We start from the raw sequence: 19,063 nt of genomic DNA on the forward strand, positions 1-19,063 counted from the left end.
CCTTATGATTGTCAAGCAAAATCGATTCAAGAATTTGGGTGAACTTCACAAGGAATGGACTGAGGCTGGGGTCAAGGCATCAAGAGCCACCACACACAGACGTGTCAAGGAATTTGGCTACAGTTGTCGTATTCCTCTTGTTAAGCCACTCCTGAACCACAGACAACGTCAGAGGCGTCTTACCTGGGCTAAGGAGAAGAAGAACTGGACTGTTGCCCAGTGGCCCAAAGTCCTCTTTTCAGATGAGAGCAAGTTTTGTATTTCATTTGGAAACCAAGGTCCTAGAGTCTGGAGGAAGGGTGGAGAAGCTCATAGCCCAAGTTGCTTGAAGTCCAGTGTTAAGTTTCCACAGTCTGTGATGATTTGGGGTGCAATGTCATCTGCTGGTGTTGGTCCATTGTGTTTTTTGAAAACCAAAGTCACTGCACCCATTTACCAAGACATTTTTGAGCACTTCATGCTTCCTTCTGCTGACCAGCTTTTTAAAGATGCTGATTTCATTTTCCAGCAGGATTTGGCACCTGCCCACACTGCCAAAAGCACCAAAAGTTGGTTAAATGACCATGGTGTTGGTGTGCTTGACTGGCCAGCAAACTCACCAGACCTGAACCCCATAGAGAATCTGTGGGGTATTGTCAAGAGGAAAATGAGAAACAAGAGACCAAAAAATGCAGATGAGCTGAAGGCCACTGTCAAAGTAACCTGGGCTTCCATACCACCTCAGCAGTGCCACAAACTGATCACCTCCATGCCACGCCGAATTGAGGCAGTAATTAAAGCAATAGGAGCCCCTACCAAGTATTGAGTACATAAACAGTAAATGAACATACTTTCCAGAAGGCCAACAATTCACTAAAAATGTTTTTTTTATTGGTCTTATGATGTATTCTAATTTTTTGAGATAGTGAATTGGTGGGTTTTTGTTAAATGTGAGCCAAAATCATCACAATTAAAAGAACCAAAGACTTAAACTACTTCAGTCTGTGTGCATTGAATTTATTTAATACACGAGTTTCACAATTTGAGTTGAATTACTGAAATAAATGAACTTTTCCACAACATTCTAATTTATTGAGATGTACCTGTAAATAGGGCCAATATAACCATTTTTGAAATTTTGATGGCTTTTTTGTTGATAGATAATAGGGTATTCTTAGCTATCTACATGAGGACAGACCATAGAGCCAATTATAAGACTATGCCTATCCATACTCTTATGTTTATTTATTTATTTAAGAATAATTTTTCCTAACAATATGTGCCAAGAATTTTCCTAATTTGACTCCAAAGTTAATTAAGACTGATTATTTAGCATGATTATTTAATTTAATTGTTTCCCCCAAACAGTGCACATTGTAATTTGTCTATACCAGCCCTCGGAACGGGAGGGCTGGTATAGACAAATGACCCGACCTCTACGCATCGCTTTAAGCCTCTTGGTGCTTATGTAGTGAGTGGAGAATCTGTCGTTCTGGCCTTGCTGATTGGAGGAGTCTGGGTTGGCCTGGTTTATTTCTGCTGCTATGAGTTCTACGCTGGCTACATCCATGCATGACTCTGCACAGACATGCAAGACATTCCAGGTTATTACCTCCGTAATCCCGACAACTGCTTTTGGGTTGCCGAAGCTGAGATGGACAGCAGACCTCAGGTTTTGGGTATGGTGGCTGTGGAAGCCAAAAACTATCCTGGAAGTGATGGGAAAAAGTGTGGAGAGCTTTTCTGAATGATTGTCCGAACTGGTCTCGGTTTATGATTGGATGAAACTGCCAAAGACTTCTGCAAGGAACGTGGCTTCTCAAAGATCGTACTTTCTACCTCTTCTGCAGAGAGGGCAGCTGTGGCGTTGTACTTAAAGCTTGGCTTTAAACTTGTCTTGGTTCATACTCAATCTGAGTCCCCTAATGGGGCTTTTCCACTGCACGGTACAGCTCAGCTCGACTCTGGTCGCTTTTTGGAGGTTTTCCACTGTAGATTGTACCTGGTACCTGATTTTTTAGTACCACCTCGGTTGAGGTTTCAAGCGAGCCGAGCCGATACTAAATGTGACGTCAAAACCTTGCAGATCACTGATTGGTCAGAGAGAATTGTCACTTCCAGCGTCACTGGATTTGCAACACGGGACATCAACCCGCTAGTTTTAAAGTTAGCAACAGCGACAGCAAGATCATTTCACTGAAGATCACGCGACTTTCGAATTGTAAAAAGAAATGGCTGTGCGCAAAACCACGCTGTGGTCAATAAACGAGGTGCAGACGTTCCTCTCGTTAGCGATGGACGAAACGACGCGAAACACAAAAGTCTTTCAGGAAGTGTCTCAGCTGTTGGACGCACATGGCTACCACCGGACCTACCAACAGTGTAGGGAAAAGTTAAAAAAACTTAAGTGACTACAGAACCATCAAGGACCACAACAGCCGGAGTGGTTCAAACAGAAGAAAGTGGAAGTGGTTCAACCAAATGAACGCTATCTATGGCAATAGACCGGCGAGCAATGGGAGGGAGAGTGCCCTGGACTCTACATTGTTAAGAGTCCACGATGGAGGATGGTACGTTTTGTTACGTTAACTCTATATTCTGCTTGAAAGCTTCACTATATTTAGTTGACCAGCTACTGGAAAGCTTGCTTCTAAAACAACCAGGCCAATTTAACTGTTACACTTGTGTAAAATCACCATGCAACAACTGCTTTATGCAGCACAATGAGCTAGTAGCTAACAGCTAGCGGTCGTGTTATTGTTTATAGTCAGGAATGATTGTGTCGCATTTAAGATGATGTCACAGCAGTAGAGGCAGCGCAACTATGACGATCAGCCTATAATCCCACCCACACTGAGGTGGCACTAAACTGCAGTGGAAAACCATGCTCAGAAAAGTAAAGCGAGCAGAGTCGAGTTGAGTCGAGTCGAACCGTAAGTGCCATAGTGGCTAGTCTGGATGACCCGAGCCACAATTCTGACCATGGAGAAGGCCATTTGATCATTAACTGGTGGGTAATATATACTACTATCACATTATCTATAGTACTATCACATTGTAATGTATTACTTAAAGCAGAAAAAAAAAAATCCTTTTATATTGCTGTTCTTTCATAAGTATAGCTGCATTGTTATATGGTACTGTTTTACATCTCATTGGTTACAGTTTTTATAATGCTTTTATATAATACATGCAATTTAAATTGTATTAAATATTTTTCACTTTTGAATGATTTGATTCCTTATTTATTTCTTGCTTGTCTTGCAATACCAAATTGGTGCACTATTTATCTTCTTATTAAATATAATTACAGTATAAAGCCCAGTTGAAGTAAAAATTAAAGTGGAATTTGATTTGTTCTGCTTAAAAATGCATCATCTATAAACACATTGTTGAAAAGCAATACAGGGTACAATGGCCCAGCAGCAAATGCTCAATAGAAAAGTATTTTTACTATAAAGTAAAAATATAAAGTATTTTAGATTTACACGATTTATAACAAAATTCCTTCAAATTGAATTATGCAATGTTTAACTAAATTAAAGTAGCAAAACTGAAATATGTCATTTATTTTATTCAGTATAATTTCATTGATTTTGCTGGAATTTGTTTCATGAAATTGAAATGTGCAAATCTTTATTTTTTGGAGTGTGAAGATTTAATGTAAAAAACTATATATATATATATATAAATCTACAGATCGGTATCACTTCTAAGCATTCACTAGGGGGAGACATCGACCTGAGTATTTTCTTTGTAGCTCTGTTAATAGGTGAAAGACCACAGATGAGTCTGGAAATACAGTTTGGGATGCTTTATCAAAACTGCATGCTTCCATCCTGTATCTGTGTCTCACCTGTGTGCAGTCAGATGACAGAACATCCAGTCAGTTTTCAGTTGTTTTACAATCAGCATTCAGTTTTATCACAAAGTGATTTATTTTACATATTTCAGATATTTTTGATTACATTTTGTTGCATGCCTGCTGTAGTGTAAACGCAAAACCCTAAGAGTATATAGCCAATCCAGAGACTATTTAATAAAAGTTTAGATGCATATTCTGTAATCTCTGAGAAAGTGATGAAAAGTATTACACTCTTCCTATTTTATAGATTTCTGATTTAAATTTCATTTAGACAGGCCACCAGGGAATAAAAACAAAATGTTTTTCTTTTCAGTTTGTTCTAAGCAGAAACTATTTTTATTTTTGTTTTATTTTTATTACTATTCAAAAAAAAAAAAAAAAAAAAAAAAAATATATATATATATATATATATATATATATATATATATATATATATATATATATATATATATATTAATTTTTTCTGGTTCCAGCGTTCCTGCCACCTATCCAGTTGGTTAGAATGAAAATATTTAAAATGCATCTGGCCATCTAAAATCAATTAATAACCAAAATCTCTCTCTCCTGCATGCGTGCAGATGCTGCTTGGGTGTTTTGGGACTGAACTTCATCTTATGTGGGCCCAATAATTTTATTTTAAACATTTAATAATTATTTGATTATTTTATTTTAATGATTTGTAAAGATTTGTTTCAATTTCTCTTTCAGAACCTGGCAGTATAAAATCTGTATTAATGCATCATACCTAACAATAATTCAGTGAAGACTTGGAAACACCTGAGAAATGTTCTTTTTACCTTGAAATCTGGATTAACTGTTTGTGTGTGTGTGTGTGTGTGTGTGTGTACACTGTAAAAAAAAAAAAAACAATCCTGTGGTTGCCAGAATAATTATGTAAAAATACAGTAAAAATGTAAACAACTTTACAGAACAACCTGTTCATTTTACAGTTTAATACTATTGTAATTAACATGACCATGATGGCACTGTAAAAAACATTCTGTTAAATTTACAGTATAAAAAAATCACAAACTTTATATTAAACTTCTGAAACTGTAAAAATCTGCTTTTTACTTTATAAGGTATTGTTAATCACTGTAGTAATTACAGAAGAGCACATGATGACATGAAGTTCATCAATAGTGGCTCTTCCAGGAGTAATGATCAATAAACATGTACACAAACACTAAACACCATCAGGATAACACATATGAAATTTAAATAATGCAGTAAACATTAACTAAACCACATCAAATATAACACAGAACACCCCATATTAAAAATAAGAACAAACATAACTATTCCCATAAAATATATCGAAATATGATGGGTCATGCAGGGAATTCTGGGAATGCCCGATTATTGTTTTTACTGTAATTGTAACAATAATTTACTGTAAAAAGTACATGTACTCTCTTGTTAAACAATGTACATTTTTACCATTAATTATACTGGAAAATCATTTTATTGTAAAAACTACTCTATTGTCTTTTAAAATATATAAAAAAGTTTTACTGTATATTTTACAGTTAATATTCGTTAATCAATTAACGTTTATTTATTTTTTTCTGTAGCATTTTTACAGTTTTTTACCATTAAAATTACAGACATTTTTACAGTGTAGTAGTTATAGTTGTCTAAAAGGTCTTTAGCATATCACAGAAAGTAAACCATTTAGATACTGGTTTTAGTATCAAAAGATACTATGATACTTTAAAGATACTTTCATGAAAAATTTATCGGAACTAAATGATCAAGTTATTAACCGCTTACCAAAATTAAAAATAACGCTTTCACTCTGAAACAGATTGAAAGGGTTCCAATTTTCGGTTACGTTTTGCAAAATTGAGTTCTTTATTGGATTTGTTTTCATTTCTTGGAATGTTTTCAGTTCCTGTAGGCCACTATAGATTTACATTTAGGCTTAAAAACCAAGAGGCGTTAATTAAACAAAACCAACCTTCCCACTATTGGATGTAGTAATAACTAGGATTTAGCAGAGATTATTCTCTGATTTTATCTGTCTATAAGTAACAAAATGTCAATGACCTTTCAAAGATTACTAAAACTTCCACATTGCTGTTGTATAATACAGTTAAAGAGCATGCATGATAAGGAAACAGTTGATAATACATGAATATGAAGGCTGCTTTGTGTTCAGGTCAGTGAGTCCATGTCATATTTTTTGAAGTTTATTCGTATGGATTACTTTTATGCTGCCTTTATGTGCTTTTTGAAGCTACAACGTTCTGGTCACCATTCACTTGCATTATATGGAGCTACAGAACTGAAATATTCTTCTAAAAATCTTCATTTGTGTTCAGCAGAAGAAAGAAAGTCATACACATCTGGAACACATGAGGGTGAGTAAATGATGAGAGAATTTTCATTTTTGGGTGAACTATTCCTTTAATGATACGAGTGAGGTGATATATGTGATTTTCCTCCAAAGTGAGACATTTAAACAGGCACATATCTCTTATGTCACACATCCCACAAAACAACAACCAGCAACGAAGTGGCACAGTGTCCCAGGTCATTCATTGAACTGTGTAAGCTCTATAAAACGAACATGCTAGTGCTGTAATTTAAGTAAGGTTTTTTTTCTTCTCTTGAATATCATCATACTAATTTCTGTAAATTCACCAAACAAGATGGAATGTTTCAGAGCGAGACAATACAACTAATTACATTACAAACGTTAGGCTTTTAACATCTGTCGAGGTTTACTAGGACTAGTATAAACACAGGCTGTAATCGGACATTTAATTGCATTGCATTACTCTGTTGGCATCCCGCAGTTTGTTTTGACTTTAAGTCCACACGACTCTCAGGTGAATGACACTGGCATTGGGTCAAAGCAAAGGGACGTTGGGAAACTGGGGTTAAAGTTACAGTAGCTGCTGTTATATCACTTGGCAATGTTGTTGTGTGCCTTTCTGTCAAAACATCGAGTTCGTAGTTGTGAAATACCAGAACATGATGACATTATTGAATCTATGTCAGTCCAATGTCAGCTGACAGACTAAGAGTAGCCAATTAATCCAACCACCCCACTCCATGTGACCCCTGACAACAGGTAATGCAACTTTTCTCAAGACCAGCATAAAAAGACAATACATGAGTAGAGTTTTGCTTCAGTAAACAATGCACAGGCTCCAGTTCGGTGCATTCTTAATATTATTAAGAATATATAATTGTCACAAGGGTATAAGGTTGAGTCAGATGTTCAAATGCATAAATGCCTGTTCTCTCTAGCAGTGGTTTTGTATGTTGGTTTCAAACATACTCATAACTGTCTTAACTTATGACATCTTTCCTGTCCTCCGAACTAAAATTCCAATATCAATTTGTAATAGCTCTTGGGTCAACACACTCTCATTTTGAATTTTGACTGAAAGGTTGAACTGTGTTCTCAGGACAAGGACATCTTTTTCATAAATGTCAGGTTGGGGCAAGTTGTCACATGAGTTTTATATATTGCTATTTTAACCCATTTGTTAACAACAATTTCTGTAGGACAAAACAATGGTTTGATATTTCTGTATGTTACATTTCACATTGTTGCTGTTTCATCAGTGTGCTTCATAATTATTTCACTGTTTAAATTTTCCTGAAAAACAATTAAATAGCCTGTGATTCATTTTAATAATAGATGAATTGTATGTCTTTTTTTTTCTTCTATAGGTTGCCCTCTGACAACATACTCTATATGTTGTGATAATATATTATGGGGTATTAAAAATATTTTTTGCTGGGCAATAATGGTGGAAATGTTCAGTTCAGTAGTTAGTCAAGACAAGACTTGAATGCATGTCTATAGCCTTAATTAATACAGACTTTCAAAAAAAAAAAAAAAAAAAAACCTACCCTGACGTAAAAAGTAAAAGTGTGACAACCCTATAGTTTTGCCATAAAAAGTCGTTTTTAACATATTTATGTACCATACTATTTGTTACTCCAGCATATTTTAAAGAATACCATTACCATGGTACACATCAAAAAATATGATTGTACCATAGTACCATGTTTGGTACAAAATTTTGTATTTATACTTACATTTAAGTATTTTGTCTTGTTCCATTTGCAGATTCCCCCAGAGGAAATGCATCTCCTCTTCAAACTCTTCAGACATGTTCCATAAGTTCAGTTCTCTGGTTTGTGTGCAGCTGTGTTTTGCTCTGTTGTGAATATGACTGTGGAGGTCTGGTTGTACCAAAACAAAATGAGTTTTCGCTCATCTCGCGAACGGAGCTGTGTGAACTGCTGCTCTCGTGCACACTCATGAACGTGCACAGGAGAGCAATGGTCGGTCAAGATTAATTTTCACTAAATAATAAAATCTATTTCAGATTGTTTCTTACTAAACCTTATCATTTAGTGAGAAACAAAACATTTACTTTTTATACTGTTGTGTGTTTTGAAGCTTGAAGAGATGGTCACCATAAACTGCCATTGTATGACATCAACGTGCAGAATTTTATAGATTTTTTCTCCCTTTGTGTACTGAAAAGGAAAGAAAGTCATTCTGGTTTAGAATAACACAAGGGTGACTAAACAATAACAATAACTATCCCTTTAAGGATGCCTATTTATTTTACTGGGAGGCAAAACAAATTCATTTAACAGAGTACTTCTTCCAATGCATTGCAAACTTTACATGGTTTGACCCTCATCAACATGGAACAACAAAGGTGCGTTCCAATGACCATTAGGGTCCTGCGAAGTGGACTTCACACGTTATTCAGCCATCTCAAGTTTCCAATCCGAAGGGAACGTTTATGTTCAGTAGGAAGGGCACTCTAAACGGCACAGGGAATAAGTGAACATTCAAACATCACTTCACAGGAAGTGGAGAGGGATAGTGGAAGTGGAGTACTGACTAGTATGTCTAAAATAAATGCTAAAATGAAATAACATTTTCCTATTGAATATTTTATTTGATATCTAGATTCTGAGACAGAATTATGAGCTCAAAATGTATTATGACATGGATCATATGAGACCAGGTAAAGTGGGATGAATTTTCTTTCATATTATGACTGGGAATAAAAAGTAGCTGGTGGTCTCATAGTATATGATTATATACCATCCTATTTCAAGGTACTTCAAAGAATACTTATGGACCGGTATTAGCAAGGTGCATCTTTAACATCATAAAAAAAAAAAATAATTATGACACACAGATATTACATATACTCAAAATCTCAACCAGAATAAGTATAGTTTTACACTTAGTCTTTCAAAATAATAATAATAATAATAATAATAATACAACTTATTGATTGTTTTGTGTAAGGTTAATTTGTTTAAAATCAGAACACCTCATTACATATATATATATATATATATATATATATATATATATATGGATACTACTATTCTGTTGCTAGTGAAACTTTGTAATGCGGCACTTTTCGTACCGCTGTCTCCTTAAGCTTATGATGTGTTATTCCTCTTTTGTAAGTCACTTTGGATAAAAGTGTCTACCAGATGAATAAATGTAATGTAAATGTAGCACTTTTTATTGATACAGAAAAGTGGTTTAAGTTAACCATATCAGGCAATAACAGTCATACAGGCAATACATTACACATATATTTTGCTATGCTATATATATATATATATATATATATATATATATATATATATATATATATATATATATATATATATATGTTACATATGTGTATTATGGCATTTATGTACAATATTTCTACAGTTTCTTTGTATTCAAAAAAGTTAAACATAATTTTGCATAATACTGTACATGGAACGATATCAGTACTAGGCTAAATAGGGTAGAAAATCTAAATTATCATTTTAAAGTTAGCAGCAATTATGGAAAAAGTCAGAAAACCTTAAATATTTAATTTTAATATTTTAGTCATTTTCATGAACTAAATAAATAGTAGAATCACATTTACTACTTGTATTGTAAAAAAATATATATTTATGGGGTATAATAGTATATATAGTTTGAGGTATAAGTGTGAAACCGATAAATTAGGTTAGTTATAGCAGCATGAAGGCCTCACGGTGTTGTGGATCCATTGATATGGAGTAATCTGTTTTTCAGATTAATGTTGGTACATGGTATCTCTGCAAAGAAAAAAAAGAGGCTCAAAATACAGACGAAACTGTCTTATTTGGATATAAACAGGAGTAGAACTAATCAATGTACACATGAAGATTAAACCATAATGCTAATATCTTTACGGTCTTAAATGAAACTGTAATTTTTCAGTACCTCATCGGGGGATAAAAGCCACTGGCAGTTCTCGACTGGGAACCAGAGTTCCTGAATGCAAGGCGTCTACGGGCTCATTGTCTGTGGCCACAATCTCATAATCTCGCAGGATCTGTGATGTAGCATAAAAGAGCCAATATATTAACACACTAATATACTCATATTAAGATAACCATCCATGTTTTGATGAACATTTTTTGCAATCCCTTAAAGTTAACATGAAACTGAGTTTAGGAATGTCTGGCTGCCTTGCCAAGTAAACTTACCCAGCACAAACCCAGTTGGATCTGTAGTTCGGCAAGGCGACGGCCAATGCACATCCGCTTTCCAATCCCAAAGGGCACGTGTGCAAAGGGGTTGATGGAGTTTTTGTCTTGAAGCCAGCGCTCTGGTCTGAAGTGCTTTCCATTTTCGAAATACTCCTCGTTTGAACCAAGAGCATGACTGTTGATCATCAGAACAGTCTAATAATATAAAGAAGTGGGTTAAGTAGAATGCACTCACATTCTATCACATTATAATGAAATCAGACATACAATGAGTAATACTTCTTCAAACTGGATGTTGACCTTATGCTTCTTTTATTTCTTTGTCACTAGTGGCTTCCTTTCTTAATGTAAGTCTGGGATATATATATATATATATATATATATATATATATATATATATATATATATATATATATATATATATTGTGCATGTTTTATCATCAGCCAGGTGAAGAGTCTGATTGCTTATATCTCTTTTGGAAAAAACCCTAACTCTCTGTCTGTTTCCCACCCCCTGTTTTCCATTGTTTGATCAAACAGGTTCTCCCTCCCCAAACTCACGCTGTTGGTTGAGCCTGAAGTTGAAACGTTGAACCACTCAAACAAACAATGTTTTAAAAGTGCCAAAGAGCCACAGTGTTTAGCATAATTGACTCTGCCCGCCAGATGTCATGAAGATTATGCGACCTTGGCGACATTTTTGCACAACAATATTATGCGGTTCCTAACGCGAATGTATGGCAGCAGTCCCAAGCGAAAATGTCCACTGTGTGGTGCTAAAAGTGAGTTAAACATTCTCCTAAACAGATGAGGTTTGTAAGGTTAATGCTCTATCGAGTTTTAAATCAACAAAACCAACCTCCCTACCTTAAACCTAACCGATAGTGTCATAAAAGCAAACATGAGACAAACATTTTAATTTTCTTTAAGCAACAACATCTTTTTTTCCGCGTCTTGTTTCTATGACAGTTCATAGTTCGACTCGTGCCCCGGTCCTTTGTGTCGCAAGTGCAACGCTCTATCAGTTGAGCTACTATGCAACTTAATCGTGCAGAAACAAGCTTGTAAATATAGTTGGTGATGTAATGCATACGTTAAATTTATTGCTATACAAGTCACGCACTATAGTAAAAGTGTTTAGATGTCAAAAGATAGCATTGTGTGAAGAACAGTATAAAAAGTAAGTGTTTATAAACCTCAAAATCTGAGTTTTACTCGTAATTTGAGTGGAAGTTGTTGTAGTACCTCAAGTGTTCATTTCACCAGGAAACTGCCGCAATGTGTACAACGAGCCATGTAAAACTAATTTTGCAAAAATGTAGGTATAGTAACATGATTGTATGAAATCAGGTAGGTCTCTGCACACTTCACCTTTAAGGAATGGATTCTTCTATTTACAAATGTAATGTCTACATAGGGGAGTATGAGAGAGTAGCACAAATGATAAGATACTCACGCCTTTGGGTAGAGTGTAATCGCCCAGCACGGTGTCTTTGTCTAGAGTACGGCTGGTAAATGGTACAGATGGTGAAAGTCTAGGAGAGTGAAAAAAACAACAACAATGTACCTCTTGCTGTTGAGAATTTTCAAAGGATTTCCTTTTTTACGAAAGTTAAAGTAAAGTTAAGAGTGCTTAAGCTGAAAGGTATGAGGCACGTTATGGCTCTAATGCAACTCAAGGCTTAGATTATCCCACATATACACTGTAAACATTCCCAGCACATGCCTCAGCATTATCCGTCTTTAATGTCCTAGGACATATCTTCCCACCGCAACGCATGACTTTCACTTGGATCGTGAAGCGTAAAAACATGACCTCACTGAGCTGTTGGATTCCAGTCTGGGACCGTTATGTTCTTCTGTGGCTTTCTCACTTGTCAGCTGACTAAACGTGGTAATGACCAGTCTAATCTACTGGACGACGCTTGTCCTATAAGTTCATATGAGGTTATGATATAGAACGATTTCAGTGGCAGATTTATTCTATAAGTAATGCTTGCATTAATCAGACCACAAATCACCTCGTGTGAACCTTTCACAGTTGTCTTGTTTCCAAGAATTTAAACATGACTAAAGTGCATTACTTTAACCAGTATTATGTACAAACATGAATGTCCTGTCATCATTTACTTACCCTTACCTTTACTTACTCAAACTCATGACTTTGTTACTTTTGTGGATCACAAAAGGTAGTTTGCTAGTCGCAGTCACCATTCACTGTCATTGCATTTTTCTTTAGACATCGAAAGGTAATGGTGAGTAAATGGCCTCCTTTTGTGTTCCACAGAAGAAGAAAAAATCATACGGGTATGGAACAACATAAGGGTACGAAGTCTCTTAGAGACAAGGAGGGAATTTATTTTTTGAAATAAGTTTTGTGTTCCCCCACAATAGTGTTGTGTTCTCTCACAAGAAGTTTTTCTTTCCCTCATAACAATAGTTTTGCATTACTTTACAATAAATTTTGCATTCCCTCACAATAACTTTTACATTTCCTCACAATAGTTTTGCATTCTCTCACAAAAAGTTCTGCATTCCCTCATTTTATATGTGCACATGTATTTATATTTAAATAAAAAAATTTAAGGTTTGGCAGGTCCATGGGAGCTTGTACTGTATTTTGTATTTTTTATATTGTGGGTAATGTACTAAAATTATATTGTTCTGTATTAGTATATTTTTGTTATTTTATTTTATGTTGTTCATGTTGTATGTGTCTGCTGTCCATTGGCTGCTGTGCATTGAGTCCAAGACAAATTTCCCTATATGGGACAATAAAGTATATTCAATTCAATTTAATTCAATTCATACGTTTTGCATTCCCTCGCAATACTTTGCGTTCCTTTACAATAAATTTGCCATTCCCTCGTGATACGTTTTACATTTCCTCACAATAGTTTTGCGTTCTCTCACTATATGTTTTGTGTTGACTCGCAATACGTTTTTACATTTCCTCACAATAGTTTGGCATTCTGTAACTATGGTATTTGTATTAAAACCATTGTAAACACAAAATTTTGCATGGTTTTACAACAGTAACTGTAGTTCAACTATGATATTTGTAGTGATTTTAAGGAATACAAAATTATTATGAGGGAATGAAAAATTATTGTGTGAATGAAAAACTATTTGGGAAAATAAATGTAATTCCTTTCCTCTAAGGAGCTCCGAATGAGGGTAAGTAAATGATGAAAAATAAAATGTTTTTTTTTTGGATGAACTACTATCATATACAGTATAACAAGTCCCACCTCATGGACTCCTTCAGACAGGCTTTGAGGTAGGGCATATTCTTGATGTGTTCGGCACTTGGCGTCTGCCCAGCAGGCACCACAGCTTGGATCTCCTTCAAAAGTTTTCCTTGGGCACAGGGGTTACGTGAGAGGTTGAAAATAGCCCACAACATGCTATTGGCAGTCTGCAAGAGGAAAACAAGGATTTGCTTGGTCAATTGGGTCACAAGGAGTCTACTGTTCCAAGACTATCAAGTTTCATTAGCGTCCAGACAATGTTCCTGCAGTATGACAATTAACAGTGCGCTATGCACGCCTTGCCTCATTCTTCTGACTTAGCTGCTTGATTGAACTAAGCTCAATCAAGTGTTGTTCAATCTTTTGGGATAAGAGCAGAACAAAGACATTTAAGTCAACTATTTTTTTTAGTTAACTCGTGTGTGACTTGAAAACAAGCTTGCTGGAAAACAAGCTGCGGTGTCTGGCGTTCTGGCACGTGAGAGTGCAGTCATTTGTACGTACTGTCTCCACTCCTCCGATCTGGAGTTCTGTTGTAGCGGCGTACAGCTCCTTCTTGGTAAGGTGACTATGGTGGTAGATGTCACACAGGAAATCATCTGCTTCCCCATTCGAGTGCCTCTTCAGTTTCTTGTCAATGTACAGTTTTGCTGATAGATAGATAGATGGATGGATGGATGGATGGATGGATGGATAGATAGATAGATAGATGGATAGATAGATAGATAAACATAACAACATATGAACATAATGAACCTATATGAATATGAGCATAATATAAAAATATTGTAAAGACCCAAAAACTACTGTGGTGGCACCATGGTACAGATGGTAATACCTTGGTACTGAATGCATACCATACTTTTTATAGTATTTACATAGGTACTTCAAAGAATACTATGGTTCCACCATGGTACATGTCTAAAAACATGGTATTGTGTACAGTATGTGTGAGTCTGTTGTATGCATGTTGGAGGAAGAAAGTAAAATGAACATCCCACTTGAACTTGAAGTACGGTATAGCGCGTGCTGCTCTTGTTTTGGTGCAGGGAAGGCGACGTGTTGCTGTGTGTGTGACAGGTGCTTGTCAGTGAGCCGCCACTAATGCAGCCAACAGCAGCACAACAAACCGTGTGTAATTCGGCCCTGGGTCAACATTCCTTCTCACCCCTCCCTACGCTCCTTCTACTACAAATATTTGGCTGGATTCTTGCTCGTTTAGGTCACAGCGTTTACTACTGTGGTTTACTCTCTCTCTCTCTTGCTCTACGTGCACGGTGGGGTGCAGAAGAGGGGGGCACTAGAAAGCTGTAAGTTCATGTGTCATCACTTTACTAGAAATGCGCTTTGAACACTTTTACGGGTCACACGTCATCTGATTAAGGAACTTTTTAGTACCTGTGCTAAAAATACGGTCCCACGCCTCTGTGTGGTCCTGCCACGTTTTCGTATTCAAGCTCTTATGAAGCTCCACTGGCGTCACCATCAACATTCCAAAGGTACTCATCATCTGAAAGTGAGAAAAAACAACAAAATACTCAGTTGAAAGACAAAAAGTGTATTTTGTTCAATGATTAAATACATTAGACTATGTTTGAGCATCCCAAGCAGCCCAACACAGCAACACTAGCGTGAGTTTGGGGTGAGACTACAGTATCTGTTTGTCGAAAAATGGAAGACAGGGGGATACATGTTTGAAAACAGTCATTATTTTAGCAATTTCGCTTGATGCAGTAATCACACACTACACCTTTTAAGATGTGGAGCTACAGTATTTGGGACTGTTTCTTGGACAAATTAAAGAGCATGGAGAGCTCAACTGAAGGACAGCTGTTTTTGGTGGACCCAGTGAACTATAAACTGTATTTGCATTCCCAAGCTACAAACGCTGCTGTATCAGACCAAGCTGCAGATAAAGCTTATGCACTTTAGAGTTATTGCCAGTGTTGGGTAAGTTACTCTAAAAAAAAAAGTAATTAATTACTAACTACTAATTACATCTTCTACAGTGTAATTACTCTGTCTGAAAAGTCATTGCATTATTTATTACTTTCTAAAACCCTGATCAACCTCGACCAGATGAAAAATACAAGGATAGACATGAAACTGTTCTTTTAATTCTTTCAAAAAAAAAAATCATATAAAATCAAATAAACTATTCATGAACTGGCCAAAGAATTTAAAGGGGCAGCGTTAAATTAGAAAACATGCATTTTAATGTTAGAAGTTAAAATTCTATTTTAAATTCACTATTGTTTTATATAGAATTGTTCTAGAGACTATACAGTAATTAACGCAATTACATCAGAAGTAACTGTAATTAAAGTACTGCATATTAAGAGTAATCCCTTACTTTACTTTTTTTTCAAAGAAAAAGTAATTTAATTACAGTAATTAATTACTTAGTAATGCATTACACCCAACACTGGACACTGCAAATTCACTGGTCAAACTGTTAATTGGGTCAAAGAGATGGTCAGATACCGTCTTGATCGCTGTGATAAAATCCATCGCCTCCTTGCTGACCCTGTCTTGCAGGAGCCCAAAACGTTTGTCGTAGAGCACATAGCAAATAGCTATAACATGAAAGAGAAGAAAACTTTCAATGCACTTCTCACATTTGCATTGCAGTACATTTAACCAAAACTTTTGAAATAAAGTTCTAATTAGACATGAAAAGGCACACAGCTTGATGTCACAGAAGTTTGTAATCTCTACATAAACTACTCAACTACCCAAATGGTGCTGCAAAGAATCATAGAAGAACCTTTCTTTTTAAAGAGTGTAATCTTTAAACATAAAAGCCACATAACTCTTTGAGAAATGAACTACAAATGTTTCCTTAAAAACTCACTTTCAAAGGACCACTTGTTCAGTTCGAAATACAAATCGTGGATCTTGCCGTTGACATGCGCTTTCCCAATCCTCTTAATCAAATCGGCGGAAACCTATTGACAACAGTCATTCGTATAGACATTACATGCATATGGGGTGCATTTCAATTGTTATCTACATCACAGCCCATTTGAAGAACTCACTTCGTTTATTTTCCCGTCCAGTTTCATGACTTCAGTTGGTTTCATCAGTTTCTGCTGGAATGCGCTGCGGACCCTCTGCCAGTCTTTCCCCTCCCTGAGAATTTGCCAAAGTTTCGCATTTCAAATAACAGAAATGGCTAGACATAATCAATAAAATCAGTGTACTTTCCAACTAAAGCGAAGTATTTACAGTATGAGCAGTCCGTAAGCCTCGTCGCGCATATCTCTGTAAGCTTTCCATGGTTTGATCTCCAGTCGCTGAGGATAGTTGCTCTCTTTCCGGTAAAGCGCCTCTAATAAACACGGAGCGCCGATGTGCACCGACTCAAACGAGCCCAGCTTCATCCGGAAGATCTTCCCAAACTTCTTATGGTAGTCAATCTATGTCAATCACAATGATAAAGTCATTAATGCAGAGGAAATATTCAGTTACGAACGAAAATGTATAAATTAATTATTATGTTTTAAATTATTATTATCAAGGCAAGTAAATAAATGATGTTTATGAAAATAATTAAATGAAAATATATAAAACAGTTAATTAAATTATTAAAAGAATGAATGGATATATGGTTAATGTAAACATACATATATATATATATATATATATATATATATATATATATATATATATATATATATACATATATAAAAGATGCAGTGTTATTAAAAGTATTACGTTTATTTTATATAGCATATTTCATAAACAGTGGTAATTCAAAATGCTTTTTATAGGCATATTAAATCAAATAAATATTATTCATAAATAAAACAGAATAAGTCAACTTTAAAAATAATTTCACCTAATTTACTTAAAAATGCTAAAGTAAAATGATTAAATAAATAATAAGGAAAGAAAACATATATATATAATGTCTTAAATTTTAAGTAAAATAATGCATTATTTAAGTCGTTTATACCAGTGCCTCATGTTGCCTTTTTAAACCTCCTTTGCGCAGGAGCTCGATGAGGCTGCCAAACAGCGGCCAGCTGGTTGGTCCAGGGATGGAGTCGAAGCTGTGCGCACAGGGCGCGCTCACCGCAGCATCCTTCGAGTCCAGCACGCAAACCGAGGATGTGGTCTTGCAGTGCTGAAGCACAGCCTTCTTTTTCAAAAGCTCCAGAATCGGAGGAACCTTCTGGATATGCACTCTCATCTTTACGCGTTGGTAAAAGTGTCCGTGGTGTTTCTTAAAAACCTCACATCTTGCCACAATATATACTGTATACCCGCTGCTGTGTTTATCTCAGTCGGACGCAAGGACCAATCAGGGATCGTGTGTAGAGGTCGAGCCCACCATTCATTTATGGATCCACCTTGGTGAGTATCGCATGAACCCACATAGACAGAGGAAGTGCCCTCAGACGCGCTTCAGAAGTAAACATAACGGAGGTGACGCGGTTCGCTCTGAGTTGTCCTGGCTCCTGCGATTGAAACAACCTTAACTCCTCTCCGTTTGAGTCAACACTGCGACCACGCTTTGCCAATTTGCGCAAATATTTGCTCAATAGCTACTGTGCGCACTCGTGGCCAAAGGCGCGCGGTAATCACAGTTGTTTGTATTTGCGCGCTTGTGCCATATAACACCTAAAAGTGGAATTTCATTGATGATCTCTCTCATATCATTATTATACATATTGTATACACCATTTCACCACTTAAATTGATTGTGTCCACTCCTCTTACAAAAATTAACCAAAGTAGCCATCTTTTCCGGCCAAAATACCTTCACAGTAAATGTGTCACTAAAACAGAAACGATTCTTCAAGCTTCTTGCATTGTCTAAAGAAGATCCCAAATTAATTTATTATGGCTTTACAGTAATAACAATAACTGGATAAGGGTAGTTGGCAATTAATTAGATTTTATAAAAAAATAAAAAAATAAATACAAATTATTTATTTTATATAATATATATAGAGGCTATTTATATTTTAAAATTGTGTTATTGATTAATATTACTTATTTTTTATGCTTAAATAAAGCATTTTTAATTTCCTATGTTTATGAAATGTGCTATTTAAATAAACTTAACATGTTTTAATAAACAAATAATAATAATAATAATAATAATAATACACGTTTTATTTTTATTTATATTTTTGTGTTTAATATATATGCATAAATATATTTTTATTTATCATTTTATTCATAAGCATTTTTAAATTAATATTTTAGTTTTTTCTTTGCTTTTTATTTTCTTATACATTTTCCATTCATTCTTTTTATCCATTTAAAATTAACTTTAAATGTCTATTTTATGTTGTTTTTTTTTTATCAGTATCTATATAAATCATTTTAACTTAATTTTGTTCATGAAATGCTCTATATAAATAATCGTGCTTTGCCTTATATATATATATATATATATATATATTGTATATATATATTTTTTTTTTAATTAGGTGAA

General features: G+C 35.3%; 1 protein-coding gene and 1 pseudogene across 1 annotated transcript; one reads left to right on the forward strand and one right to left on the reverse strand.

Moving 5' to 3' along the window:
• Positions 1 to 1,403: 1,403 nt before the first annotated feature.
• On the forward strand, positions 1,404 to 2,979 carry LOC127449600 (N-acetyltransferase 8-like; annotated as a pseudogene).
• Positions 2,980 to 9,353: 6,374 nt separating this feature from the next.
• Positions 9,354 to 17,855, reverse strand: LOC127449569 (1,25-dihydroxyvitamin D(3) 24-hydroxylase, mitochondrial-like). The gene is made up of 12 exons (XM_051713092.1): positions 17,573 to 17,855; positions 16,843 to 17,033; positions 16,653 to 16,746; positions 16,469 to 16,562; positions 16,099 to 16,190; positions 15,013 to 15,124; positions 14,119 to 14,264; positions 13,615 to 13,781; positions 11,820 to 11,898; positions 10,361 to 10,558; positions 10,095 to 10,206; positions 9,354 to 9,946 (listed from the first exon to the last, which is right to left on the reverse strand). The coding sequence occupies exons 1-11, from the start codon at positions 17,807 to 17,809 to the stop codon at positions 10,096 to 10,098; spliced, it is 1,521 nt and encodes a 506-aa protein (XP_051569052.1). The 5' UTR covers positions 17,810 to 17,855; the 3' UTR covers positions 9,354 to 9,946; position 10,095.
• Between the last annotated feature and the right edge of the window lie 1,208 nt (positions 17,856 to 19,063).

Source organism: Myxocyprinus asiaticus, chromosome 12, assembly GCF_019703515.2.
Source record: "Myxocyprinus asiaticus isolate MX2 ecotype Aquarium Trade chromosome 12, UBuf_Myxa_2, whole genome shotgun sequence".
NCBI lineage: Eukaryota > Metazoa > Chordata > Actinopteri > Cypriniformes > Catostomidae > Myxocyprinus > Myxocyprinus asiaticus.